Here is a 27,695-nt window from a genome sequence, read left to right as displayed (position 1 = left end):
CCTTACAGCTTTTGCATCACGTGTTACACATGTTTTTAATGCTGCTGAACATTTTACTTTGGAGTTCATCAGGAGCGACTCGCTTTGGAGGTATTTGATCATTTTTGTGATGCCTAATTTTTCTGCCCTGAGGTGGTAACTTGGTGAGAGAGTAAGGCACAAACATCACAGCTTTTTCTTTTACATGTTGACAACTTTACTCCATCTAACACGCACACACACACACACACACACACATGCGCGCGCACACACACGCACACACACGCACACACACACACGCACACACACGCACACACACACACACACACACACACACACACACACAAACACACTCTCCCTCTCGAGAGTGTGTTTGCTTTGTCTTATGACACGAGGAGAGGGAGCCGTGTGATGTGTAGTGCATGCCTAAACACGTTTCACTCAGTGGAATACATTAGAAGACCCATCCATCATTATACACACTTGGTGACTTTAATAAGTTAACATATTGTGAAAGTGGGGGAGGGGTTTGGAAAGTGGGGGAGGGGTTTGGAAAGTGGGGGAGGGGTTTGGAAAGTGGCGTCTCCACCACGTCCTGCTAAAACTGCTCCAACACTTCCTGATATTTGGCCACCACAGTCGTTGTTTTTTGATTTCCAGTTCATGAGGAGAGTTTTGTTGGTGATGCATAAGGAAGTAAGGAGTATATGTGATGTATTAGCTTCCACATCTAGTTCACTTACTCACCTAAGATGCACAGGTTAGGCTAAGGTTGGGATACTGTAACTAAGCCCTTGGATAGGTCTTCACATATACAGCAGGCCCATTCAGCATGCTGTAGTTCTTAGCAGCGTTGTCTTTGGAATAGCTGCATATATCTGCCCTGTATAGTCTGCTCTGTAGAGAATGTTGTACTGTATAAGCTGTATTTTGGGGCTTTTAGTCATTTTGAAGGCATTCAGAATGACTGGAATTCAGTTATTCCTGTATGATAGATTTCAGTTGCTGTTAATGAAGAAATTCACCTTTGCTGATTCTATATTTTGATAGAAGTTCTTTAAATAAACTTCCCATCTTGTACAACATGTTCTAGATTTCCTTTGTCTGTCTCTAATGCTGATATTTTAAAAATATAGTCAGAAATAATCTAATAAAAAAGGGAACTGGAGAAAACTGGGCTGATTACTGACTGCGTCATCTTCATATCCTTTTATTTCCACTATGCTTTTGCTGTCAGTGTCCTGGTGTTGGGCTTCGTCTACGTGACACGATTGTTTATTACCTGAACAAACTGTAAAAGTTAGGATAATATCTGAACTCTTCACGTATTACAATAGGAGGACCTTTGACATTAAGACTATTTGTCCTCTATTCAGATGACTGTTTGGAGGTTTGTGGTCAGATAGTCACCAAATGTGAAATCTAAATAACTCCAAATATCTTTAGATGGTAAAAGTTTCTTGTTTTTGTAGAACACAATACTTTCACTTTGTCTCTGAGAATGATTTCTCCACATTAACTTTCTGTTCTCGTGTCAGTTTTTGGTTTGTTGGTTTATTTTTGTGTAACTTTTGTTAGTTTCTACCTCTGTGTTTGTCTTGTCTAAATAAGGACACGAGATGAATAAAGATTATTTAAATAAATAATTCAGTGTTTTGTGTTATTAGCACAATTTCATCAAACTGGTTTCAGGAGTGAAGCGACTGCTTTTATCACACAGGACGTCTTTGTGATAACTAGATGTCTAACTCAGCTGGTCAGAGAACTAACCAGCTACAGAGAATTAGTCAGCTGGTTAGGTTATTGAAAAACTGAGTTGTTGTGTTGTTTGTGGACAGGAAGCAGACTTCCATCCTCTGCACAGATTATTTCCTTTGTTTTTTCCTGTCTTGTCAGACATGCGATGGTATAAAATGTCCTGTGCACCCTAAGAGTACAGAATACTGCATGTACACGGTACAGTACTGCACATGGACACAGTACAGAATACTGCATGTACACGGTACAGTACTGCACATGGACACAGTACAGAATACTGCATGTACACGGTACAGTACTGCATGTACACGGTGCAGTACTGCACATGGACACAGTACAGAATACTGCATGTACACGGTACAGTACTGCATGGACACAGTACAGTACTGCATGTATACGGTACAGTACTGCATGTATACGGTACAGTACTGCATGTACACGGTACAGTACTGCATGGACACAGTACAGTACTGCATGTATACGGTACAGTACTGCATGTATACGGTACAGTACTGCACATGGACACAGTACAGAATACTGCATGGACACGGTACAGTACTGCATGGACACGGTACAGTACTGCATGGACACAGTACAGTACTGCATGTATACGGTACAGTACTGCACATGTACACAGTACAGTACTGCATGTATACGGTACAGTACTGCATGTATACGGTACAGTACTGCACATGGACACAGTACAGAATACTGCATGGACACGGTACAGTACTGCATGGACACGGTACAGTACTGCATGGACACAGTACAGTACTGCATGTATACGGTACAGTACTGCATGTACACGGTACAGTACTGCATGTATACGGTACAGTACTGCACATGTACACAGTACAGTACTGCATGTACACGGTGCAGTACTGCACATGGACACAGTACAGAATACTGCATGTACACGGTGCAGTACTGCATGTACACGGTGCAGTACTGCACATGGACACAGTACAGAATACTGCATGGACACGGTACAGTACTGCATGGACACAGTACAGTACTGCATGTACACGGTACAGTACTGCATGTATACGGTACAGTACTGCACATGTACACAGTACAGTACTGCATGTACACGGTACAGTACTGCATGTACACGGTACAGTACTGCACATGTACACAGTACAGTACTGCATGTATACGGTACAGTACTGCATGTATACGGTACAGTACTGCACATGGACACAGTACAGTACTGCATGTACACGGTACAGTACTGCACATGTACACAGTACAGTACTGCATGTATACGGTACAGTACTGCATGTACACGGTACAGTACTGCACATGTACACAGTACAGTACTGCATGTATACGGTACAGTACTGCATGTACACGGTACAGTACTGCGCATGTACACGGTACAGTACTGCATTACACGGTACAGTACTGCACATGTACACAGTACAGTACTGCATGTACAAGGTACAGTACTGCGCATGTACACGGTACAGTACTGCATGTACACGGTACAGTACTGCATTACACGGTACAGTACTGCACATGTACACAGTACAGTACTGCATGTACACGGTACAGTACTGCACATATACGGTACAGTACTGCATGTACACGGTACAGTACTGCGCATGTACACGGTACAGTACTGCATGTACACGGTACAGTACTGCATTACACGGTACAGTACTGCACATGTACACAGTACAGTACTGCATGTACACGGTACAGTACTGCACATGTACACAGTACAGTACTGCATGTACACGGTACAGTACTGCATTACACGGTACAGTACTGCGCATGTACACGGTACAGTACTGCATGTACACGGTGCAGTACTGCGCATGTACACGGTACAGTACTGCATGTACACGGTGCAGTACTGCACATGTACACGGTACAGTACTGCATGTACACGGTGCAGTACTGCACATGTACACGGTACAGTACTGCATGTACACGGTACAGTACTGCGCATGTACACGGTACAGTACTGCATGTACACGGTACAGTACTGCATTACACGGTACAGTACTGCACATGTACACAGTACAGTACTGCATGTACACGGTACAGTACTGCATTACACGGTACAGTACTGCGCATGTACACGGTACAGTACTGCATGTACACGGTGCAGTACTGCACATGTACACGGTACAGTACTGCATGTACACGGTGCAGTACTGCGCATGTACACGGTACAGTACTGCATGTACACGGTGCAGTACTGCGCATGTACACGGTACAGTACTGCATGTACACGGTGCAGTACTGCACATGTACACGGTACAGTACTGCATGTACACGGTACAGTACTGCACTGAGGTGTAGGGTATATTCTATATAAACATACTGTTGACAGCGTTTGTCAGCACTGCGCTGTGTGCAGCACAGCCTTCAACAAAGAGCGGCCGGGGGAGGAGACCCCACAGCATTACTGAACAAGGACGGACCCTGCATGTTAAACACATAACGGGGACACGCTGTGAGCACGGCCCGGCACGGCACGGCTCCACTGCTGACCGGGTCCTCCTCTGTCCCCAGTGTGACTACAGCTAACCTCAACAGTATGACACGGAGACACACTGATCGAAAATTTCTGAATTAGTTCAGCGCTCCGTCGAGCTGCACGAGTCAAACCTGTACCGGAAACTGAGTGAACCCGCCTTCAAAATAAGGCTCGCTCTCGGCTTGGCCATGACTTTGTAATGCTAAGCTGATGCTAAGTATGTTAGCATGGAAATGTAGTAAATGAGAACATGAGATTAAAAAAAGCTTAGAGTGGATTAAAAGTAATGCTCTTCTGTACACTGTACCACACTAACAGAGGAACAGATGTGCTACAGTCTGTGTGCTCACTTACACTAATTTACTTTCATTTTACTTTAGTTTTGAAGGTGCAATATGATTTCAGTTCAGCTGTCGCTTTATTGGCACATTTCACTTCAGTTATATTTAATTTTTTTATAATGCCAAATCACAGCAGCAGTGACATCATGGTGCTTCATATTGTAAAGATGACATTAGTGTGTATGTGTTCTTACTGCCTGCCTCTGTCTCTGTGTTTGTCTGCCTGCTCTGACCCTTGTCCAACACACCACACTGCTGCATCACAACAACAACGCTGCCTTCCTGATCAGCAGTGTCAAACATGAAGCCTGCCACAGGGTCAGATTCAGCCCAGCAGGACACTTTAAAGGATGAGGGCACATCTTTGGTCTTTTCAGTGCAGTTTGTATTAGTAGTTAAAAGTAAGTGATGAATTCAAAGAAATGACTCGTGTCCTTCCACACTACACTGAAATATGATGGTTAGATGCTGCCAGCTCTGTTCTAGGATGCCCTCTGGACCCAGTGGAGGTGGTGAGTGACAGGAGAATGGCGGCTAAGCTGTCATCCCTGCTGGACAACATCTCCCACCCATGCAGGAGACTGACAGCACTGAGCAGCTCCTTCAGTGGCTGCAGCACCCACGGTGTGGGACGGAGAGACTCCACAGGTCTATGCAGATGACCACACACACAGACACACACAATACAGCGTGATAGCCTTCACCCTGTCTCCCTTATGTGCAATATTACCAAGTGCAATTTTTCTGATGCAACATAGTATTTTATTCTATTTTATCTTATTCTATTGTTTTTATTTTATTTTATTTTTGCTGCTCTTAACTTTGTACTGTCCACTTTTTGCCGTACCCAACAAATTTCCCACGAGTGGGACTAATCAGGTTTTATCTTATCTTATCTTATCTTATCTTAAACCAAGGACATCTCATGACTTCTCAGGCTGTTGCTTCTTGTTTTCTGTTTGCTAAATGGGGTTTTCAATAAATGTGAAAAGCTTTTCGAACAGACTACTACATCAACGCTCCTTTAAGGTAAATTCTGGTACTAAACTGTTTTTCACACCTAGCTCAGGTTTTCCTTTAGTTTTAGTCCGAATAATAAAGCTTGGCTCAAATCAAAGTTTCCCCTTACATGTCCTTTATTTGGTGCTGACCTTGGTGCGTGTTGTAATTAGAGACTGTGCGTTGGCAGTGCTGCACTGAGGGCATAATGAAAGCGGCTGGGTTATAATCAGGGACGGTTTAAATGGTAGGTAAGTGGACACAATGACCTCTTAGACGTGTTACATCATAGCCTCGGTGTTTCCATGTGAAAGTGCTGACCGGAAACTCGCTGTGACTGTGCGTAACTTGACGAAGGTACCTGTCAAAGTGCCGTTCCGCTCGGTATTTCGCAGAAACGCCGGCTGCCGTTGCCCTCCTCGGGCATCGCGCTCTCCTCCCTCATCGACCCTTTACGCGTGGAATATATAAAGTCACGCTCTCGGATCTAAAATGCTATTTTTAAACGTGACCTTGCGTCGAAGGACTGAACACCGGCTCGTGCCAGTCCTGAAGGATTTCTTCGCAGCGCACTGCATTGCAACAGATCGGCAGCTGAATGAATAGAAACCGGGATGTGGAGACTCGCTGCGGCACAACAGGACGTTACAGTGCTGATGAACAACACGGCCTACATACCACCGAGCTTAAGGGTCGCATCTCCAGGACATCAGTGCGGTATGAACTCCTTCACTGACGCGCTGTTAACCTTGTAACACAGTAATAATTGAGCTCCAATTTATTCGCTGCTGCAGAACTATGCATCACAAGACAGGTGAATGTGTGTGCTTGATCCACCAATCCTATGCAAGAGAAGGAAAGACCAGCAGGGAGATGGACTTTGCATGCTGGATGGTTTTGCTGACCTTCAAAGAGGAAACCAAAATGAAAAATTAACCAAGCGAGTGGCCTAAGCTCTTTGGATATTGCATAACTCTTCTTTGCTCTTGGTTCACTCCTGGACTATGTAGTAGCTGCTCTCTGGATTAGTCTGCAGCTCATGAGGGCTGGAGGTGCAAACAGAGGGTGCTGAAAGGTCTTTTAGAGCTGGGCCCGTCTGTAGATGCCTTATCCACCCATGAGCAACGGATTGAATCGCAAACCACGATGTGATCAGCAATAAAGTCAACAGCCAAGCAATAAAAAGTGAAGAACTTATGCAAACAAAGATCCCAGCGCAGGTTTTTGGCCATCGGCAGCATAAATAAAGTCTAACTATGCTTCTGAACTGCGGTCAGCCACTGCCTCTCCTGAGGCACACGGACGTGCCGCCTCGAGTCATAGAAAACTTTATCCTGACGGGCTACCGCTTCCCAAACTACAGCCTGTGGGACTGCTTACTGTCAGCATTCAGGCCTACCAATGAAACCGGCAATTTCTGGACACACTTTCTTCCCGTTTTCATCTTTTTCTACTATTTTGTGGAGGTTTTTGGTTGGGAAGGTGCGCCCGATAGCAGTGAACCGTTCTTCTATCCGCTGTGGAATTACTTTATTGGGGTGTTCTGTTTGCTGATGGCCAGCAGCATGGCTCACCTGCTTAACTCAATGTCTCTTGTGGTAAGAGAGGTTTGCTTCTTCGTGGATTACGGCACCATCAGTGCGTACACGGTCGGCTCATCGTTGGCATACTACTACTACATCCACCCTCAGGCAGGAATAGCGGAGACAGGAAGCAGCTCCCGGGTGGAGTTGAAACGTGAAGCTGCAGCGTTTACCTCATCCTATGCAATCCCAGAGTACAGCGTGTTCTTCGAGACCTGCTACATCCCGTGTGCATGTGTTGTAGCAATCATTTGTGTTTTATCCTGCTGCAATACTCGGCAGAGGTGGAGGCAGCATCGATACATCATCCGGACGCTGGTTTTTCTCCTTCCGTTTCTCATCTCCTCCACGCCAATCTTCTACCGCCTCCTCACTCGATCGCCTTACTCCACCTCCTCCTCCTCCTTCATCGCTTCCACCCCCATGGCCTGCTTCTTCTATCGCCACTGCCTCTGGTTGCTGGTGTCAGCCATCTTCAACATCAGCAAGTTCCCCGAACGCCTTGCGCCAGGACGCTTTGACATCTGGGGGCACAGCCACCAGTGGTTCCACTGTTGCACATTTTTGTCCATCCTGGATGAACTTCACATGATCAAGGCTGAGATTAAGGCCATCTTGCTGAGCCCAGCTTTGCTGCTCCCCCCCACCTCCCTCTCCCACCTCCCTGGACCCACCGTTGCATCCACCTACGGAGTGATGCTCCTCCTCCAGACCACCATTGTCTCCATCATCGTGTGGTTCTCCTGGCGAGCCAACTGTATCTATGGATCCCAGAGAGAACAGCTGGAAAAGGAGCCCCCCAAGAAGCACCTGAAGTGTCACTGATCACGGAGAACTCTGTTTTCATTGCCATCATTGAACCCGTTGTATGTTCCCGTCCCCTTTGGATTATAAGGATTATATGCTGAGCTCATGTGTGGTTGATGCATATCTTTGCCAGTTCTTTCCCAGACCTGCTGCAGCACGTTCTAACAGGATGTCTGAGCGCTGGGATAATAACTACCTCTCGGGGCTCTACAATTATGGTTGCTGCCCAGGAGAACTAATGTTCCACTTTACCACTGGTTAACATGGCTTAGACGTTAGTGGGACCATTAAGAACATTTGCTGATGAGCTGTCTGCTGTTAGGTCCTTTTTTGTTGTTCCGCTTCCCTTTTTTATTTCGACCTTAAACGGCCTGTTGCCGCGGCCTCTGCTGAGCCCATTGTTTCATGTCTAATGATTCCTTTGATAACATACCTTTTCTTCCTCTTACTTGCACAAACATACACACACGAATCTCATTTCCTGTCTGTTTTGCAAGTGACCCTTGCAGCAGGAAGTGGGCCTTGCACACGCCGACAGAAATAGCTGAGAGCTCTTATCGGTCTTACAGTGAAGCACTTTCAGGGGGCTGCTCGTACTTCCCCCGTCATTAAGAAGCCATGCTTAACTTTCAAATCTGTGAGGACACAACACTTCAAAGCGTCCTTCTGAGTTATTGACATGTGAAATGTGTTTGCGGTGGTGTGACTGTGTCTGCTGTTTGTGTGGTTTTCATCGCACCCGGAGCCAGTTCCCCATACGTTCTGCTGCGTACAGCAAACTCTCTTTTTAGACATACTGGTGCATTTATATCTTTATGGTGAGAGCAAAGTCTGAGCTTCAGAAATACTGCAGAGCACTGCTCCACTTTAAAGCTTTCCTTTGTTAACGTGAGCACAGTGACTGCAGCAGCAGTGGGCTCTGTGTCTGAGACCATGAACAGCCTGTCACAGTCAAAGCCATAGTCTGCAAACGTGTTGAGGTAACATCACAGTTTCAGTTCTTTATGCCTACGAGCTGATACGACCACGTGTGTTATCGTCTTATTACAGTCACGTAAAATGTTCCTATAAAAGTCTCCAGACTGCATACATGACAGCTCAGTCTGTACACAGCTCAGTTTGTCCACAGCTCAGTTTGTCCACAGCTCAGTCTGTACACAGCTCAGTTTGTCCACAGCTCAGTTTGTCCACAGCTCAGTTTGTCCACAGCTCAGTCTGTACACAGCTCAGTTTGTCCACAGCTCAGTTTGTACACTACATACGTCAGAAATTAGGAATCGATCTTACAGTTTCATACAGACGTGTTTTACCACAGGTTTAAACACAGTTTGTCACTTCTGGATGTTCATGGATGGAATACTTTTTAAATACAGGCTGAAACCAGCGACGTTCAGTGAGTCCAACATGCCAGTGAACAGACTGAGGCTATAAGTTAAATGTTAACTTTACCAGAGAAGCCACCGACTCTTTATTGAGCAAAGTTTAGCTTTATGGTGTTTGATCACAGCTCCTCAGCCATGAGACTTGGACCCTGTTTTGTAGGGTTTGGTTTAAACACCATCCATGTACATCCTGATATTTAGATGTGGATTGTCCAGAGAGAGCATTAGTAGATGAAGTGAACATATAACCTCTCATGTGCTGAGAACTACAACATGGTGGCTGTGGCTGAGGAGCAGGTCAGCTACTAAACAGGTTGGTGGTTTCATTCCTGGATGTCAAAGTATACTGGGCCAGATAAACCACCAGTCGCTCCAGTCTGAGTGTGAAAGATGTAGAAAAGATGCTGGTATGAATCTGTGGGTGAATGAGAGCTGCTGTATAAAGTGCTTTGAGTAGATTAGAAAAGCTGTATAAGAACCAGATTTCACCATACAGTGACTAATGTCCCCAAATCTGTACTGCTGAACACAAACGTCAGTGTGTAATAATAATAATAATGATTTTAGCCAAACAGAAATATTCTTCTGATCATTTAGTTTCACGTCTTCCATCGGTGTAGTCCGGTCCTCCACGTCTGCCGGGGGATGAGACGTAGTTTGCACACTTTAAACCAACAATGACCGTCAGTGTTTTTCTCTTTGACCTCTTTTGTTAATCTCACGTGATGACATTGTGATTATGTACTAAAATCTGCACATATACCTGCTTATACTTGCACACCAGAAACTAATTAGACATGGATCCGAGTCGTTTATTACACTGGAAGATGTATGGAGGGAACATCCTGACAGGGTGAAATCATGCTGCACTTTCTTTAGGCTCCTCATCTGGTTCCTCTGAGGGTCTGTGGTACTGTGACATTTCTGTACTGCTGTCTGATGAACGGCCTGAGACAGTCTGGTTATCGAGGATCTCATGTTGAAGCAATGTTTTTACCTCAACTCAGCAGTGGAATGGTTGTTGCTGAGAGAAACCATCGCTGGGACAGCTCGTGTCCCTGAGTCTGTTAAGCTGTGTTCAGTATGTGAATGTTAGACTACTCATCTTACCTAGTGAAGTACTCAGGGGGAAGAAAACTCTAATAGATTATTTACACATGCATTTAATGATGAATGACTTCAGGTCATTATAGCACTCGGTGTACAAATCCTTCTTAATCAAATAGTGTATCTTTGAGTTTTCAATAAATTACACAGAGAACTTTTGTCATTGTGGGTCTTTATTATCTTTACTGTGCATATGTTTTCATAATTAATGCAACTTGAATCCTGTCATTAGCTTTAGCTGCACAAACAACACGCTGGTGAAGAAACACTTCCTCAAACGTGTGTAGGTCAGAGACCAGGCTCTGCTTACACAGCAGGTAGTATTGAGCCGTGATGTGGAGCAGCTTTGTGTCTTAGGCAGCAACTGAACACAAAGCAGACACGACAAAATAATGTTTGGTTCACATGCAGATCAGAAAGTATTCAATGAACTGCAGTTTTTTTCGTTTCAAGCAGTTTTGAACCTGCAAACAGTGAAGCTGCTCCTTCCTGTGTGGTGGCTTTAACGTGTGCAGCTCAGCTCCTCTGTTGTTTCCCAGCTTCTCTTTTGCATCGTTTGGATTAAAGAAGTGAGACTAAGCATATTAATTGCACCCTTATCTCTGTCCATACAGATGCTAGTAGGTGTATTTTTGAACCTTTGAACAGTGGATTTGTTATTAATCTTCTCATTGACAGAAGAACGTAAATGAAAATGTGACGTGTTCAGTGTCAGCCATCGCACACAGTCCTGGTTCCTGGTTCCTGGTGTGGTTCGTGGCCCCACAGCTGCAAACATGTCTATAGGTGTTTAGACTCAGTAACTCATCAGATCTCAGAGCTTTGAATAATTCAAATGTTTTCAAAGAAGTTCCCTGTCCTGCCCTGATTTGCAAGTCTAGCACTTCCTCATCTCAGCCTGGTGCATGCATGGTTTCTGTGTAGGTCTGTGGACCCTACGCTCGGCCACGTACCTGCACACACGACGCCACTCCTTCCCCACTGCATCCCTTTGTCTCATTTTACTTTAACATCCACAGCTGCAAAAACAGTCAGAGGACATGAACAGAGTGGAGATCATCCTCACGCAGAGCTACTGCTGAATCAGGGAGAGAAGTGTCGTGGAGGCAAAGGCGGATGTAGATGAAGAGTGGGAGAACACTGTTACAACAAAAGACGTATGCAAAGAGATTTGTTTTATACTTTTATAATATGACTTCTTTAATGTGTTTTATGAAAATGTACCAGTGCTTTAAACAAAGCAAAAGGAAAAAGCAGGTACGAGCACGTTTGCAAAAAGCCCACAGCAGCTCTCTGAATGTCAGATTCATCCATTTCATGTTCAGTCAGCTTCAAGTCTCGGCACCCCGACACGTCTTTCAGTTCGTGTTGCTGAAAAGCGTTTCCACAGCATGATGCTGCTGCCACCATGCTCCATGCCAGGTGATGACCGCCGCCTGATTTCTTCCTGACATGACGTTTGGCATCAGACCAGGTTTGCTGATCTGAGAGTCTGCCAAACTCCTGCCTTTCTCCACAGAGCAGTGCTGGAGCTTTGTCCGAGTGAACACTGGGCTCGTGGTCACCCCGAGTTCCCTTCTAAGAGTGCTGGTTGTTCCAAACTGCTCCCATTTCTGGATGATGGAGGCCACGGTGCTCACTGGGGCCTTCGGTACCCTCCCCCAGATCTGTCTCAGAGCTCTACAGAAGTCCTTGGACTTCATGGCGTAGTGCTCCAACATGCACTGTCCACACACGTCCTATCAGCTGAATTTATCACAGGTGGACTCCAGTCAGCTTGTAGAAACAGGCTGCAGTTTGATTGTCGTGGCAAAGGCTACATATAGTTTTTACATGTATATAACCTCTTAAGGCTGATATCTTACATATATAGATTCATGAGACTTTTCAAATTACTGCAAGTATCCAAAACATGTAATGTGGGCTCACTGGGTGGCTTCAAAACTGTGTAAACTCCAGTTTGAAGTGAGGAACTTTAACAACATGTGAGAACCTGAAGTCAGACTATTCAAATATCAGGTGGAATATCGTTTGTAAATTTCTGTACATTCACAACTAAGATGGTTTGTTTCAGCTGCATCTCCTCATTTCTGACAGCTGAGAGCTGAGATAAGCTTCGTGGAAGAGGTCTGAACTGGGGAGGGGCAGTGTGGTACTCACTGCTGATAGGCTGAAAACACGGCCCTGATGCGTCCACTGTTATTTTCACATGACGCTGACACAGTGGGCTGCAGGTCGGTGAAACTGTGTGAAATAATCAGACTGTGCTGCATTTATTTTGTCTGGTGAGATAATCATGAGTCTGAACAGAGCTGAGGGACAAAGCCAGCTGCCCACAGCTTCATCCATTGCCTCTGTTTTGGCAATTAGACAAATGCAAATGTTTTTAAGCTTCTTGTTGTCGATCATGACTTTTAGGGAGCGACTGCAGTGAGGGAAGCCCCAGCAGGGAAACGTTTCACTGTTGTCTGAGTACCAAACAGAAACAGAAGAGAGTGACCCAGGATGATGACAGGTTGGTGGGAGGAGCCAGTCGCTGTGCAGGAACGCTGAAACATAGGAGAGTGGGGACCAGTGGAGGGTGCTGAGTGGACCCAGAAGGAAGCAGCTGTTGTCTGTGAGCTGTGGTTTTGCTGTTTGTGTGGGAGACAGGAAGGCTTCCTCAGCTGTCTGTGTTCAGTCTGGATCTGGTCTGCAGGACTCTGTGTGACCTCTAATGCTTTTTAAATGTAGCACACCGTTTATTTGAGAAATGTCACCAAACTCACAGCCCACACTTCTGTTCCCCCACACAGCTGGGGCTGATCAGCTCGTCCCCACCCACACAGCCCCATTCTCAGCCATTCATGCGTGCAAGTCTCAGCAGCTCCCTGAATGTTTCTGTGCTCCAAACAATCTCACCAATGCCTCCGGGTCAGCCTGGCTGGCACACTGCTGAGGAGTACTGAGATCTGAACCAGGGACTGGACTCTGGTGTCAGTCTGCCAAGTGTCTGTTCCCCTCTGTCGTACTGGTGGATCTCCACACCCAGTAGGTGGTGTTCCACAGAGGAGAACCTCCACTTCTTTGTCCAGATGAGCTCATAACCCACAGCAGCTGTCTGCTGGTGGGCAAAGCACAGCATGGAGAGGAGCGAGCTGAGCCTTAAAGTCTGGATTTGTTAGCTGCTCTTTGTGCTGTTCCTGTGGTCATGAATCAGTACAAGCTGAAATCTGTTTCCACGTTCTCTCTGCACACTGGGAGTAACTGGGAGTAACTGGGAGTAGACCTGCTGCTGCACACTGAGAGGAGCGAGCTGATTTGGTTGAGGTGCTTCATGCCCTCTGCTCACCTGGCTTTAGATATGCATCAGGTAGACCTCAGAGATGGGATCACGGCTTCATCGTGGCAGAAAGGAAGCGTGTGCATCTTTGCTTCGCTCGTTGGTGCTCCAGAAATCAGCGGTTCAGAAAATAAAATCAGCCTGTGTGCGAACAGAACTTTAAACAATGGAGTAGCTGCTTTCATGCGAGCCGTCTGTGCCTTGGTGAGAAGCAGGAAGCTTCACCTGCCAGTAAACTTCCTGTTCTGCAGCTCTGTTCACCCTCTAGTGTCAGAAAAGAGCAGACAGTGAGGTACGCCAGAGAAACCCAGGCGAACCACAAAGCTCTCACTTCCTGTCAGAGATTTAATGTAGACGAAGTCGTTTCAGTCCTACTTTTACCTTCAGTCAGCTCGCAGCCTGTTTGTGCAGCTGAGGGGCGTTCAGTGACTGTTTCACGGCTCCATCTAAAGACCAGCAAAGAAGAGCAGCTACACAAGTGAATATGATTCACATATGAACTATAAAGAACTGATGACAGGACAGCGGCTCCAGAAATCACCTTTTATTTCACGTTCGCTCTTCTGATACGTCAGAGTTACAAAAACTGCTCTGAGTCATAATTAAAACGATGAAAAGCAGGACGACAGCAACATTTGTGAATGAAGGAATGTGTTAATGCAGACGAAGCCATGAACTTCACACACAGCGAGGATGGACCGAAGGTTTAAATCCCAGCAGGAATAACTGGGAGAAACGTTCAGTTTCCAGTTAAGACACTGGCTGTGAGTAAGTCTGAGCACAGGGCCACAGCTTTGTCCACTCAAACTACCTGCTGAACTACATGACCTAATGTGTTATTGTCATTATCACCATATTTATCCTGTCACAGGTGCACGTCTGGCTGTTCTAACATGTGTATAATACTGAACTTTCAAAATGAAGAAGCACTTTGTTTTAATGCACAGGGGAGGACAAACAACAGCAGGACAGCTGATGGTTCATAAAGCAGAGGTGTGACAGGACAGTGGACGAGGGAAACTGACTGAATGGGTCACCGTCAGCTCCATGTGCAGAATAAAAGCCCAAAGAGCCGCGTTACAGTGAAGTGGACTCGTGCTTTGGTGCTGCTGCCTCTGAGTCCTGAGACGCCCGATGACCCGGGGAGGCAGGAACCAGGGTGAAAGAACAAGTGTTGTTTTCCATGTTTGAATCAAGCATCATCTTATCTTTAGTATGGTTAATAAATACTCATCATCATCACCAGTCAAACACAGCTGATGGCACCAGTAGTAAAACCAGACTGCGCCCGACGAGGGAAACCATTGATCAAGAATCACATGAATTCACTACAGTCGTGCTGCTGTAGCCCAGAATTAGACGCATTAGTTAGGATTCAGACATCTTGCGGATCATGTAGTTGAGGATCCCTCCATGCCGGAAATACGCCAGCTCCACATCCGTGTCAAATCTCATCCGCACCTGGAATGTTTTCCCCGTGTCGAGCTGTGAGAGCAGGGAGAGAGCAGGTCAGCGGTCACATCCAAACATGGCTGCAGCAGTTTACCCTCTCTGTCTGTACCTCGATGTCTACCACCATCCTGGGTGTGAGCTGCTCAGGGATGACCACGGTGTAGCGCTCTCTGCCGGTCAGACCCAGGCTGTCAGCAGTGTCTCCTGGTAGATACTCCAGAGGAATCACTCCCATCCCAACCAGGTTACTCCGGTGGATCCGCTCGTAGCTCTCTGCTAGAACGGCCTTGATGCCCTGCAAACAGAACCAAACACCTGAGACCTGCAAACAACTATGTGAGCAAAAGCCCCAAACAAAACAGTTTGGGTTTACCAGCAGAAAGGGGCCCTTTGCTGCCCAGTCCCTGGAGCTGCCAGAGCCGTACTCCTTCCCTGCGAGAACAATCAAAGGGATCCTGGACTGCTGGTACCGGTCTGCAGCATCGAACACGTCCAGCTGAAACAGGAACACACATGCTCCCGATCAGAAGACACGCCCGGCAACAGCACTACATCTGTTATCATGGTCAGTAATGCCACACAGTCTCTGTACTCGGGGATCTAACAAGTGATTCTTTAAAATATGCTGTTATACAACAACCATGATTAACCCTGTGAGCTCTGAACCCTGACTGCCAACACCTGGGTGAACAACTAAACAATGACACTTTGGTTCAGGGTCATTGCTGATGAGGTTAAAGCATGAAGGAGAGAAACACACAGACAGTAACCTGTACGTCTCTGCTGTCAGAGAAATGAAATTCAATGATTCAGTTCAGTTTTAGGCACCATTCATAACCACTGCCTGTTGGCGCAGTGTTTCAGGGTCCTGTTGTTGTAGTTTAGTGCAGTAAATAAAATGGAATTGAAGGAAAGGAGGTCCTGGGTTTGAATCCACCGTCTCCCCGTGTTCGCATTGGCTGTCTCAGGCTTCCTCTCACAGTCATGCTGCTGTGGGACTCTGCATCGATGTGAATGTAAATGTGAACTGCTGTCTCTCTGTGTATTGTTATTAATCTCTGGCTCTCTTCCACAGCATGTCTCTATCCTGTCTACCAGCAGATGGCCCCGCCCCTCCCTGAGCCTGTCGGAGGTTTCTTCCTGTTAAAAGGGAGTTTTTCCTTCCCACTGTCGCCAAAGTGCTGCTCATAGGGGGTCATATGATTGTTGGGTTTTCTCTGTATGTATTATTGTAGGGTTCTTATCTTACTATATAAAGCATCGTGAGGCGACTGTTGTTGTGATTTGGGATTATATAAATAAAACTGAACTAAAGTTTGAGGGGATAGGTTAATTGGATAATCCAAATTGTCACTAGGTGTGAATGTGAGTGTGAATGGTTGTCTGTCCCTGTGTGTTGGCCCTGCGACAGGCTGGCGACCTGTCCAGGGTGTACCCCGCCTCTCACCCTATGACAGCTGGGATAGGCTCCAGCGCCCCCCGCGACCCTGGAAAGGATAAGCGGAAGCGAATGGATGGATGAACTAAAGTTATTTAACAAGCACCACAATCTGTTATGAGGAGGGCCAGTCTATCATTGGGTAGTTACAGAAATAAAACTCCACATGACTTTTCCTAATATGGTGCTTATAAATGAATGATTCTTGGGGTTGGCAGCTCAGCGAGTCATCCGATATTCTCTCCATCTAAAGTGCTCTCATTATTATTATTAATATTATTAATGTACCAATTCCAACTGGTTCCTCCCAGCAGCGATGGCTGGTCCACAATGTTTGGATTCACAGATCCATTGCTCTGACAGCCAAACCAAAGATCTGGCATCTCACCAAACGGTCTGATGGAGCTAAAACAATAACCGGCCTCTTGGCTTCATTATTACAGATATAGAGTCAAGAAGCTTTGACAGTTTCTCTCAGGCCCATTTCCTTTTCTACTGCTACATTTTATATCACAGCAAGAACAAACCTAACAGCACCATCAGCTACACTGACTCGACAGGCAGCATTGGCACCAGTTACTATAAATGTAATAGTGTTTAATGTAAATGAATCTACATGTAGCTTCCACTTTATAGCTCCTGATGTCAAAAACACAACACGCACACTTCTTCATAGCTCAGATATTATCAAGGTAAAGAGTCACAGCAGTCTTTGGTCATTTAAAGGTCTGATATCCTGATATATATATCTTTCTCTTTCAGGCATAACCGTTGATATAATACAATAAATATTGGAAACATATAGACGTGTCTAACATTTGTAATGTGCAGTTATTTATGTAGTCATTCACAGCCGACAGCTCACATTAGCTGGGTGTTTGATGTGAGCTGCACGGTGACAGTTACACTGCCCTCTGATGGACAAACTATGCAACTTCAAACTGCAGGCTCTCCTTCAGTTCATGGCCCATTAATATCACCAGACTGACTAAAGACCATCAGAAAACTTTACATTTATGGTCATTAATGAACTGTTCTTCACACTTCTTTAGATGCACTGAAAACACAGAAGGTCATGTAAATATAGACAGTGTTCATGTAGTTTGGTTTTTTACCAGTTTGAAGAGTGGCTGGTTTGTAATTTAAATAAAGAAAATCTAGTCATAAATTAAATCTAATTTAACATCACAGTTTAAATAGCATGTGTCTGACTTCTGTTGAGCAGTTGAAGTTGCACAGTTTGTCCATCAGAGGGCAGCGTGCAACCCTGACTGGGGACATCAGTGCTGCCTCTAAATATTTCCGTATGTGGACTCAGGCGGTCTGTTGTCAGGTTTGGCACAGCTGTGTCCCTTCTTGTTATAAATAAGTGTTGCACAGTGACTCGGCGTGAGGCTTTCTGTAACTCAGTGGTAACAAGGTGTTGCAGTCCTACCGTTTCTGCTGTCGGCAGGTGGATGGTTTGTGGCGCCTGCTTGTTGAGAAACTTATTGAAGAGACGGATGTTAGCGAACGTCCCTCTGGCCATCACAGCGTCGTTACCTCGCCGAGAGCCGTACGAGTTGTAGTCTCGAGGGTTCAAACTGCCAAAAGAGTAGCAGCAGAAAATGTTTATGAGTAGTTCAGGCATGTTTACACTACCCCAGCTCCACCCCCCACCCCAGCTCCACCCACCCCCACCTTAACCTTTTACACACCGACATCATCAGGTGAAGTGAAGGAATATGAAAAGCTGCACAACACTGTGTGTGACGTGGGGTAATTATCATTATTATTCAGTTGCACTTATTAGAAGCTCGCAGTAACACGTGTGAGCTGACTCACCCTCTGCTGGTCAGGTAGCGTGCGGCGGGGCTGTTCCTGGCAATGTTCCCTGCAGGTGAAATGTGGTCTGTTGTGACCGAGTCTCCCAAGTTCAGAAGCACACAGGCATCTGTGATGGAGGCAGGAGGCTGCAGCTTCTTGGTCTGAGGTAATACAGGGCGGTACAACACACAGTCACGGCTACACTGCAGTAGAAATGACAGCGTCTGCTCAGACAGAGCAGTTAGACTGAGGAAGCAGACGGTATTTGGTCTGAATGTCTTCAGATGTGTATGAGACGCAGGTCTGCTTGAACGAGAATCAAAGCACCGCAGATGATGTTCAAGGCTAATATCAGAATAAGATCTTGTTATTTCCTGGTTTTTCACCGCAGCAGAATCTCATTAGTCCAACCATCATGTTGTGAGTTCAACAGGTTTTCCTCCTGAGTGTGCAGCAGGAACACGCTCGCCAAACCAGACGGCTGAGGACGGAAAAATGGTTGGCTCAAACTTTCTCACTGACCATCTTAAGATGTGCAAGACTAGTCAACGAGCTGACTGTCACTGTTGTCACTGTGTTTTAGCTGAAGCTCAATCCCAGGAAATTACTGTGTCATAAATGTTATGCAGCCATCTTCCACCAGATGGCGTCGTTAGTGAGAAACAGCATAAATCAATGAATCCATCTTTTTGTTAACAGTGGAAATGAGCTTCTCTGAAAGGTGGATAGGCTCTCCAGATAGGGGGCGGAGGTCAGAGGTTTAGAGTAGGCCCACCTCTCCGGCTGAGGTCACCCGGACAAGGTGTTAGAACTGGGCGTGTCCTACCGCGAGGAGGCCCCGGCGTAGACCCGGGACACGCTGGGAAAGGCTCAAGGTTTCCCCGGATAAGCTGGAGGAGGTGGCTGCCCCCGCGACCCAACCCCAGATGTTGATTTGTCCCTTTTACCTGAACATAAGTGTTTTTCTTCTCTGCTGTGTGTCTGCAGTACAACGTGTAACGCTGATGATGATGATGATGCACGATGTGAGGTGTCACACTGTTAGGCAGAATGACTTTATGCAGACAGGCCCAACCAATAACACGACGGCCTCCTGGTGACAGGCTGTGGAGCTGTGGTGGAGCACAGGTCACCACTTTACACTGTAAGCTAGACCCTACACTAGTGGGCCAGTTGCTTTATGGAGGCAAGTCCACTCTTCTACTCAATAAAAGCAATGAATAAGTCTGCAGATGGACGTCGGTGTAAGCTCCTCATGTACTTACCAAACCATCAAAGAATGGTGGTGACTTGATGTAGGTGGATTTGGGGTCCCAGGTGTAGAGTTTATCAGAGGGAGCAGCCAGCGAGTTCCAGCGTTCATTCACGTTCTGCACGAAACCACAAAGACAGCACGAGGCTTTCTGTCAATAAGACCTTCATATATCAGCAGTGCATGATCTCCAACAAATGTACGATGACACTACCTCGATCTTCTCATAAACCTCTTTGAACATGGATGGAATGACAAACGTTCTCTCCACAGCCTGGATTTCCTCTCGAGTGGGCCAGATGTCCCTGAGGAAAACCTCTCTGCCTGCAGAGTTCATCGCTGCAGTGGAACAGAGAAAGAAAGAGGACAGCAGTCAGAAGGGTTTTTGTAGTGTTTCAGGCTGATAGTGAAAATATAATAACCTAAACTATATACAGACGCTTCAGTTTAAAGGGTATCAACACATTTAGAGCCAGGATAACATCTGGTGGCTTAAGATGAATTTAATCTACATCGAAGGAATTTTAGGTCCAAAACCAAATAAAGTAAGGACGTGACAGGCTGGCTCCGTCACAAATGACCCCACAGAGCAGCTCTGTGAAGCCTCTGAGACGTCTCTACAGCAGGATGAACACTGCCTGCACTACGACTCAGTCAGGCTGAATGAGAGGCACAGCCCGCTGTGACTGGCTTCCTTCTGCTTGAAGGTTTAAACCTACAGGTTTCTTTCAAACAATATCACTCCTATTTATTTACACCTGTACCTGTTTCCACCAGTAAAAAACCCATCATCACTAAAAGGCTTCAGCTTATTATCTCAAATGTTTTGAGATAAGTGAAAGCTTGGAGACCCAACTCAAACCTGTGGCTTAAAAAGGAGAAAATAACTGCAAATGTCAAGACTTTCCAATCATATCCCATTGGATGCATCAAAATACTAACAAATGTGATATTCTTTGCAGTTTGGGGGATTCAGTCATTCTTTAGATTTTTAAAGTTTTGTCTAAATAAAATGCCACAGAAACAAAAAGCAGGCAGAGATGGTGAGCAGCAAGTGTTTAAACTCAATCAGTGACGTACCAATGGGCTCATTTTCAAAGTCTATTCTCACTGTGCCAGCTAATGCATAGGCGATGACGAGCGGTGGGGAAGCCAGGTAGTTGGCTCTGGTGTTGGGATGCACTCGTCCTTCAAAGTTTCTGTTCCCTGACAGGACGCCTGCAGCGATCAGATCCCCCTGAAGCACAACGCAAACACATGAAACAGAAGGCTCTCACTTATGGTGACTAAACACCAAGCTGCTTCAAATCAACACAAAGAGTGTTAGGAATAAAAAAAGCCAAACGTCAGAGGAGGAAGGAGGAGGAGCCTCCGACGTAAGCCGTTAGTACCTGGGTTATGGCCTCCACCACTGGCTCTGGGAGCGGCCCACTGTTGCCTATACACGTCATGCAACCATAGCCAACAACCTCAAAGCTGGCAAAGACACAACGTGATTACTTATACAGCTGCACATCACACACTCACATCACATACTTCTTCAGATGTAAACACAAGAGACCAGTTCTAGGGGTGCCACACGGGTGGTCACACGGGTGGGCCACACGGGTGGGCCACACGGGCGTGCCACACGGGTGTGCCACACGGGTGTGCTACACGGGTGTGCCACACGGGTGTGCTACACAGACAAACAGGTGTGCTTCAGATTCAAACAGCATTCATGAAGAGACATTAATGGCAGTGATGCTGAGCGCTTAGAAATGAACCAACAGTTCCCTCAAAGAAAACAGGTGTAACTGTGTTGTTAACACTCCTGAAGTCTTTTTAATGTAAATAATATTTAAAAATAATTATTGGAAACCTTCACTGCTCACTGTGCCAACACAGCAGCTGATGTCCCCATTCTGCTTTAAAACAATGATACTGGTTACACTGGATCCTACCTGGTCTCTACCAGGTGAGAGGTGTGAGTCTACACATAAACGTGGGATCAACAACAAGGCTGAGCAGCTTACCCGAGCTGAGACAGGTACTCCATGACGCCGCTCTCTCTCAGGTAGTAGGTCACCACTCCGCTGCCAGGGGACAGGCTGGTTTTTATGTACGGCTTCACACTCAAACCAGACTCCACTGCTTTTTTTGCAAGGAGTCCTGAGACAAGAGAGACTCTCATTCAATCACTGTGTCAGGAAACTGTGACAGTGAAGCTCAGAACATTGCAGAACACCCACCTGCTCCAAGCATGACTGATGGATTGCTAGTGTTGGTGCAGCTTGTGATGGCAGCGATAACCACCGAGCCGTGACTCAGCGCGTACTCCTCTCCGTTGAACTGGAAGGGGACTGAAGCGTTGTGGTGCTCCGGAGCCACCTGGAAACCCTTGAACCCTTGCTGAGGCGAGAAGTATAGAGAAGAACGTTTTCAGAGCATTTTATGTGACAAAGGTGTCGGTTATCAACAATCCTGTACGAGCACACGGGTGACTCCTGGAATCTCCTCCACACTGATAAGACTGTGCAGTGAATGAGCCATCCTGGAGGAGCTAGACACCTGTGGAGCTTTGGTAGAGGCCAGGTATCACCTCATGCTACGAGCAGTGACACTGACCAAAGCTAATGCTTCAAGACTAATGAAACACATGCAGAGGGACCAGATCAATATGATCAATGTGTGGTTCATCAGATGTATTTACTGTAAAACTTTGTTTCAGGGTGTAAAAACTAAACGTGTATGGACGCACCTTTGCTTCTAGACAAACTTCAAAATCTTTTTTCATGTCAGACACGGGAATTCTGTCCTGAGGTCTTTTGGGACCGCTGCAGCAGGGAACCACTGTGCTGAGATCCAGTTCTACAACCTAAGGAAGACAGACACATCCCATGGTACTTTATTCTTATTACATTTGCATCATGTCACAATTTTCTGTTGCCATTAATATCTGCACAAACATAAAGTCAGAGACTGACCTGAGTGAACTCTGGATCCTGAGAAACATCGTTGTAGTCTCTGAAGATGGCCACTGCCTTCAGGTACTTTGTAATGTATGCTAACCTTTCTGGTTCCCGTCCTGAGTTTAGACAAACGAGTCGAGTAAAGAACAACAAACAGAATCGCCCGTAAGACCTTTGTGCTGCCATCAAACACCAGCAGCTCACCGGTTTGTTCCAGATACTGAAGGCTGACATCGTCCACAGGGAAGAAGGCCGCCGTGGCTCCGTACTCTGGACACATGTTGGCGATGGTGGCTCTGTCAGCGATCGACAGCTGAGCCACACCTGGGCCGAAGAACTCCACGAATTTTCCTACAACGCCCACCTGACGGAGGTGCTGCGAGCGCACACAGAGAGGACAGCTGTGAGGTCAGTAATGCTGAGCACTGACTGCTGTGCTGCAACAGCTGCATCGACTCCTTCCTACCTTGGTAACAGTAAGCACGATGTCGGTGGACGTGATGAACTTGTCTGCAGTGCCGTGCACCTTGTAGCCCACCACCTCGGGGAGCACCATGCTGATTGGCTGACCCAACATAACAGCTTCTGCTTCAATCCCACCCACACCTGAAGGGGCGAGGCTAACTTTTATTTAGGGCCCAAAGTTCACACCTGTTTTTTCACTATTACACCAATACAAGCAATTAATGCAAATGTTCCTGAGTAATCCTGGAAAATCAAACAATCTCCTAATACTTATGTATGGATGCATAAATACAAACAACAATATTACTACTACTAATGATAATAAGTTAACAAAGTAAGTGTTGAACTGTCAGAGGTTACACAACACTGTAAAATACTGCACATTCACAATGACACAAACAGGCCTTTTTCAGGGACAACAGGAGTTAACAGTTTAAAGCTGCTCTGCAGCAGTGGAGGCTGATCAGCCGTGAAAGCTGCTGCTAATTCCTACAGGTGTTACTTCCAGCCCCCTCTGTCTGCATAGAGCAGTGTTGGACACACTGTGGTCCCAGTGCAGTACCAGGTAACAGTGCTGTACTGCAGAGAGTAGAGTGATGTGAGAAAAAGGGGATTAACGATGGAAGAGAGACAGACCATCATAACACCTGTGAAGAGAAGACTTTGAGCTGCAGGTTTGACAGGACGAGCTGCAGCAAGACGTCAGAATAAGACAAAGAGGTTTGTCTGTGCCATGAAACACCGACACTGGACTACAGAAGACTGGGAGAAGGTGTTATGGACTGAAGGATCAACATTTGCATCACACAGGATCTTTGTACGCCGGGGAGTAGGTGAAAGGACGGTTCCACAGTGTGTGGAATCAACTGTCAAACATGGAGGAGGAAGTGTGATGGTCTGGGGCTGTTTGCTGGATCCAGGGTTGCTGACTGAACCAAAACAGCTACCACAGCATCCTGCAGCACCCTCTGCTCAGTCAGGGGTTCATCCTACAGCAGGATGATGACCCACAGCATGAGTCCAAGCTGTGCCAGAACCACCTCGGGAACAAAGAACAAGATGGTGAGCTTGGAAACATGGAGTGTCCGGCACAGTCTGCAGACTTAAACCCCATCGAGCTGGTTTGGGATGAACTGGACAGAAGAGTGAAAGCAAAGCCACCTACAGGTGCCACATTTATGGGACCTTCTGCTACAGATATGGGAGAATATTTGATTTCTGTTGGAGAAAGAATGTCACGGCTGTGTTCAGCTGTTACATCTGCCAAAGTTTACAATACACTTTGATCTATAAACAGACTCCATGATTTCTTTCTATGCTTTGATTTCAGAGTGCAATGAGACACTAAACTGCATCATTTTCAATAAAAAACTGGAAAATTGGTTTATTCTAAAACTTCTGACTGGTAGTGTGTATTTCATAAGGTGAAGATCCTACACAGAGCAAAAGAAATCACAAACAATAAACATGGCAAAAAGAAACTATGAGCGAATATAATCACAAGGAACAGAAAAGCAAAGCTCCATTCATGGTGGGACGTCCCCCAGCAGCAGCCTACAGCATAACTGACAATAAATAAAAGAGCACGAGACAAAGGTTCATCATTAATAACGGCTCCTACACATTACACGTCTTACCCCAGCCCAGGACACCCAGACCATCGATCATGGTGGTGTGAGAGTCAGTGCCCACCAGACTGTCCGGATAGAAGAGCCCATCCTGGTTAAACACCACGCGGGCCAAGTACTCCAGGTTGACCTGGTGAACGATTCCTGAACCAGGAGGAATAATCCGCATGTTTCTGAAGGCTTTCGAGCCCCACTGCAAAGATCAGAGCTCACATTTATGGACTGAAACATCAGACTTAAACAGACACACGAGGTTCAGTTTCTTACCTTTAGAAACTGAAATCTTTCTTTGTTGCGGTCAAACTCCAGATCCTGATTTTTCTGAAGGCTATCAGACCTGCGTGAGGAAAAACAAGTGAAATCAAGCAGTGAATAAAACATCTATGAACTGACGGTCACACAGTGGAAGAAAGGAAGAAATCTTACTTCCTGTTAAAGTCCACTTGGATGGAATGATCAATGACGAGGTCAGCGGGACAAACTGGATTAATCTTTTCTGGGTCGCCACCTAGTTTCATCACTGCATCACGCATGGCAGCAAAGTCGACCACCGCAGGAACGCCGCTGCAGGACACAGCACAGGCTGATCAGGGACCGTGCAGCTCAGAAAGTAATATTACCTTTTTAAATGTGCACTAAATATGACTAATAATAGACTCCAAAGCCATTTGTTTGGGCTCTATGTTAAAGTAGAAACCTGCTGCTTACACAGTGGATAACTTTTTTTAAAATACAGCTTGCTTTTAGCAGATGCTGCTGCAAACTGCACTTAAATCCAGATCTAGTTATTTCACTCAAAGGTTCTTTTCGGACTGGAGATGATCTCTGCTGAAACAGTGATTTAAGAACACCTGCACACACCTTGTGATATAACTTTCTTGTTACAGACCAAGGCGAGGTTATTCTGATGACATCACTGAGACACCAATGTGCAGTAAACTTAATTGAATGAGTGAAAGGCTTCTTTCTCTGTTAAAACAAGTCACTGACATTTAAACGCTGGGGAAAAGACTTACGTGAAGTCCTGGAGGATGACCCGAGCTGGCCTGAACGGCACCTCCACAGTTTGGAACTGCGTCTGCTTCCAGTTCAGGATGCTTTCCACATCCGAACGCTTCACTAGAAACTCATCACAGTTCCTGACAGCAGATTCCAGGAGGACCCGGATGGAGAACGGCAGACGGTCTAAGGAGCGCATGTGCAAGTGAATACTCCTTGGTTGTATGCACCAACGAGATGCTTCACATTAGCATTCAGTGTAGATGTGCTCTTACCATATCTGGGATCTCCAAGTTTGGATAGATTGAAAAACTGCTGCTTTGGCTCTTTGGGGTCCAGAGGCTCAACTATGTGCTGAAAAGGATTTTTCACAGCTGCCGACATCTTTTCCTATACGTCTAAAAGAAGATCAAAAACCTGACTTACATGATGCAGAATAAAGAAGATAACTTGCATAAAAACAAACAGTCCCTTTACCATCTATTTTTCAAGTACTTTTCAAATATGCCAACAACATACAAACCAAATGAAGACTCACAGGAAGGTAGAGACTCGGGCCTATTACTAGTCTCATAACGGGAGGTGGATTTGCTTGGATTTCAGGACAGGGTTAGTGGTGGAGGGAGGGTCGTTGACCTCGTGCTATGAACATTGCATAACTCAATTTCTTTACCAATCTAACAAAAATGTGACACTAACTGTGCATCAGTCACTTGCAGCTCAAACACGCATTAAGTGAAATTCAGGTTCTGGGGCATGACAGATCTTAGAAAGAGGCGTTATCTGTGTGAAAGGTGAAATGTCTGCGCACCTTGCATGACCACATACTTGGCTGGTTAGCTGCAGTTCAGGCTAAACCTCTGCTGTCAAGTGCAAAGTCAAACTGCCACGACAGTGACAGTCGGCACCGCTGCTTTCCTTCTAATGATTTAGTCTAGTGTAACAACCTAGATGTACTAATGATCGCCTGTCACTCTGTCACACTCCTGCCGACAGCAATATAAAACGATAAAAGTGACGCTGACTTTCAGGTCCCATTTGTAGCCTCGGTTTATGTCATCTGTCATTTTTACCAGAATGGTCCCAATTTCAATCAGAATGTTTACACTTGAAGCCTGATGATAGTACAGCTTTGTCTCCACATCGATCACGTTTATATATTATCAGTAAAAACGTGTAAGTGTGAGGAAAAGCTGACCTGCTAACTATCACGGTTAACTGTACCCATTTAGGAATTCCACCAAAACTTGCTAATGTAGTTGATGCTACGTGTTGGCTTCAGTTAGCATAGCTTATGGGTCAAAGGTCAGTATTTATGAAGACAGGTATACGACTTGTATTCAAAGATAAAAATTGATGGATGAAATACTAAAACGAAGGAAAGAAGCAATAAGCAATTAGCTTATAGTTCAGATATAATATCTTATTAGCGTGAGTTGGTATAAAGCATAAGTTGGATAAATTAGCTTTCATTGCGACATAGCGGGAATTTCAGAGCAGATTTCCTTCTGGAAAATCGTCAATAAGCCAAGAAACTAAATGTAGTTATCGCTTACTTTAGATGCAGTGTTGAAGTATCACCAGATCACAGCAGAATTTGGTCACAACCAGCTAGTCGCCACAAAACCTGCTGCTGTTCCGCCCAGGTTCCGCCTCCACTGGCGACACTTCCGGTTAGTTTTTTATTCAGAATAAAAGCGGAACCCACGCCGGGCTTTGCAGCTTCATATCCACGTATATCTGACCATTATGGAAAGGAACTGGGACGGAAAATGGATTATTTATTTATTTATTTTCGGTGGCATAATACAAAACAATTGTTTGACTTTTATTTATATTCTATTTATTTTAGGAGGGAGAGAAATACTGAGTGTGACAGAAAGACCAATAGAACCGCAGTCAAGCATGGACTGAGCTACTAAGGCAGGGGTGCCCAAT

The 27,695-nt window shown here is 45.7% G+C and overlaps 2 protein-coding genes across 2 annotated transcripts; one reads left to right on the top strand and one right to left on the bottom strand.

Annotated features, from left to right (window-relative positions):
• Window positions 1-5,924: 5,924 nt before the first annotated feature.
• Window positions 5,925-10,602, top strand: paqr9 (progestin and adipoQ receptor family member 9). The gene has a single exon (XM_031725814.2). It carries the CDS (start codon window positions 6,822-6,824, stop codon window positions 7,971-7,973), a length of 1,152 nt encoding a protein of 383 aa, XP_031581674.1. The 5' UTR covers window positions 5,925-6,821; the 3' UTR covers window positions 7,974-10,602.
• Window positions 10,603-14,295: 3,693 nt separating this feature from the next.
• On the bottom strand, window positions 14,296-27,437 carry aco1 (aconitase 1, soluble). Its single transcript, XM_031725804.2, has 21 exons — window positions 27,314-27,437; window positions 26,033-26,155; window positions 25,775-25,943; window positions 25,185-25,322; window positions 25,026-25,095; window positions 24,768-24,951; window positions 23,132-23,271; window positions 22,870-23,041; window positions 22,681-22,781; window positions 22,455-22,571; window positions 21,946-22,105; window positions 21,730-21,865; window positions 21,106-21,190; window positions 20,795-20,951; window positions 19,929-20,053; window positions 19,728-19,832; window positions 18,481-18,623; window positions 18,092-18,239; window positions 15,592-15,714; window positions 15,328-15,513; window positions 14,296-15,251 (listed from the first exon to the last, which is right to left on the bottom strand). The coding sequence occupies exons 2-21, from the start codon at window positions 26,139-26,141 to the stop codon at window positions 15,135-15,137; spliced, it is 2,685 nt and encodes an 894-aa protein (XP_031581664.1). The 5' UTR covers window positions 26,142-26,155; window positions 27,314-27,437; the 3' UTR covers window positions 14,296-15,134.
• Window positions 27,438-27,695: the final 258 nt, after the last annotated feature.

This window comes from Oreochromis aureus, linkage group 3 (genome assembly GCF_013358895.1).
Source record: "Oreochromis aureus strain Israel breed Guangdong linkage group 3, ZZ_aureus, whole genome shotgun sequence".
Lineage (NCBI taxonomy): Eukaryota > Metazoa > Chordata > Actinopteri > Cichliformes > Cichlidae > Oreochromis > Oreochromis aureus.
The sequence above is the reverse complement of the archived record's forward strand: the minus strand, read 5'-3'. Positions and strand labels throughout refer to the sequence as shown.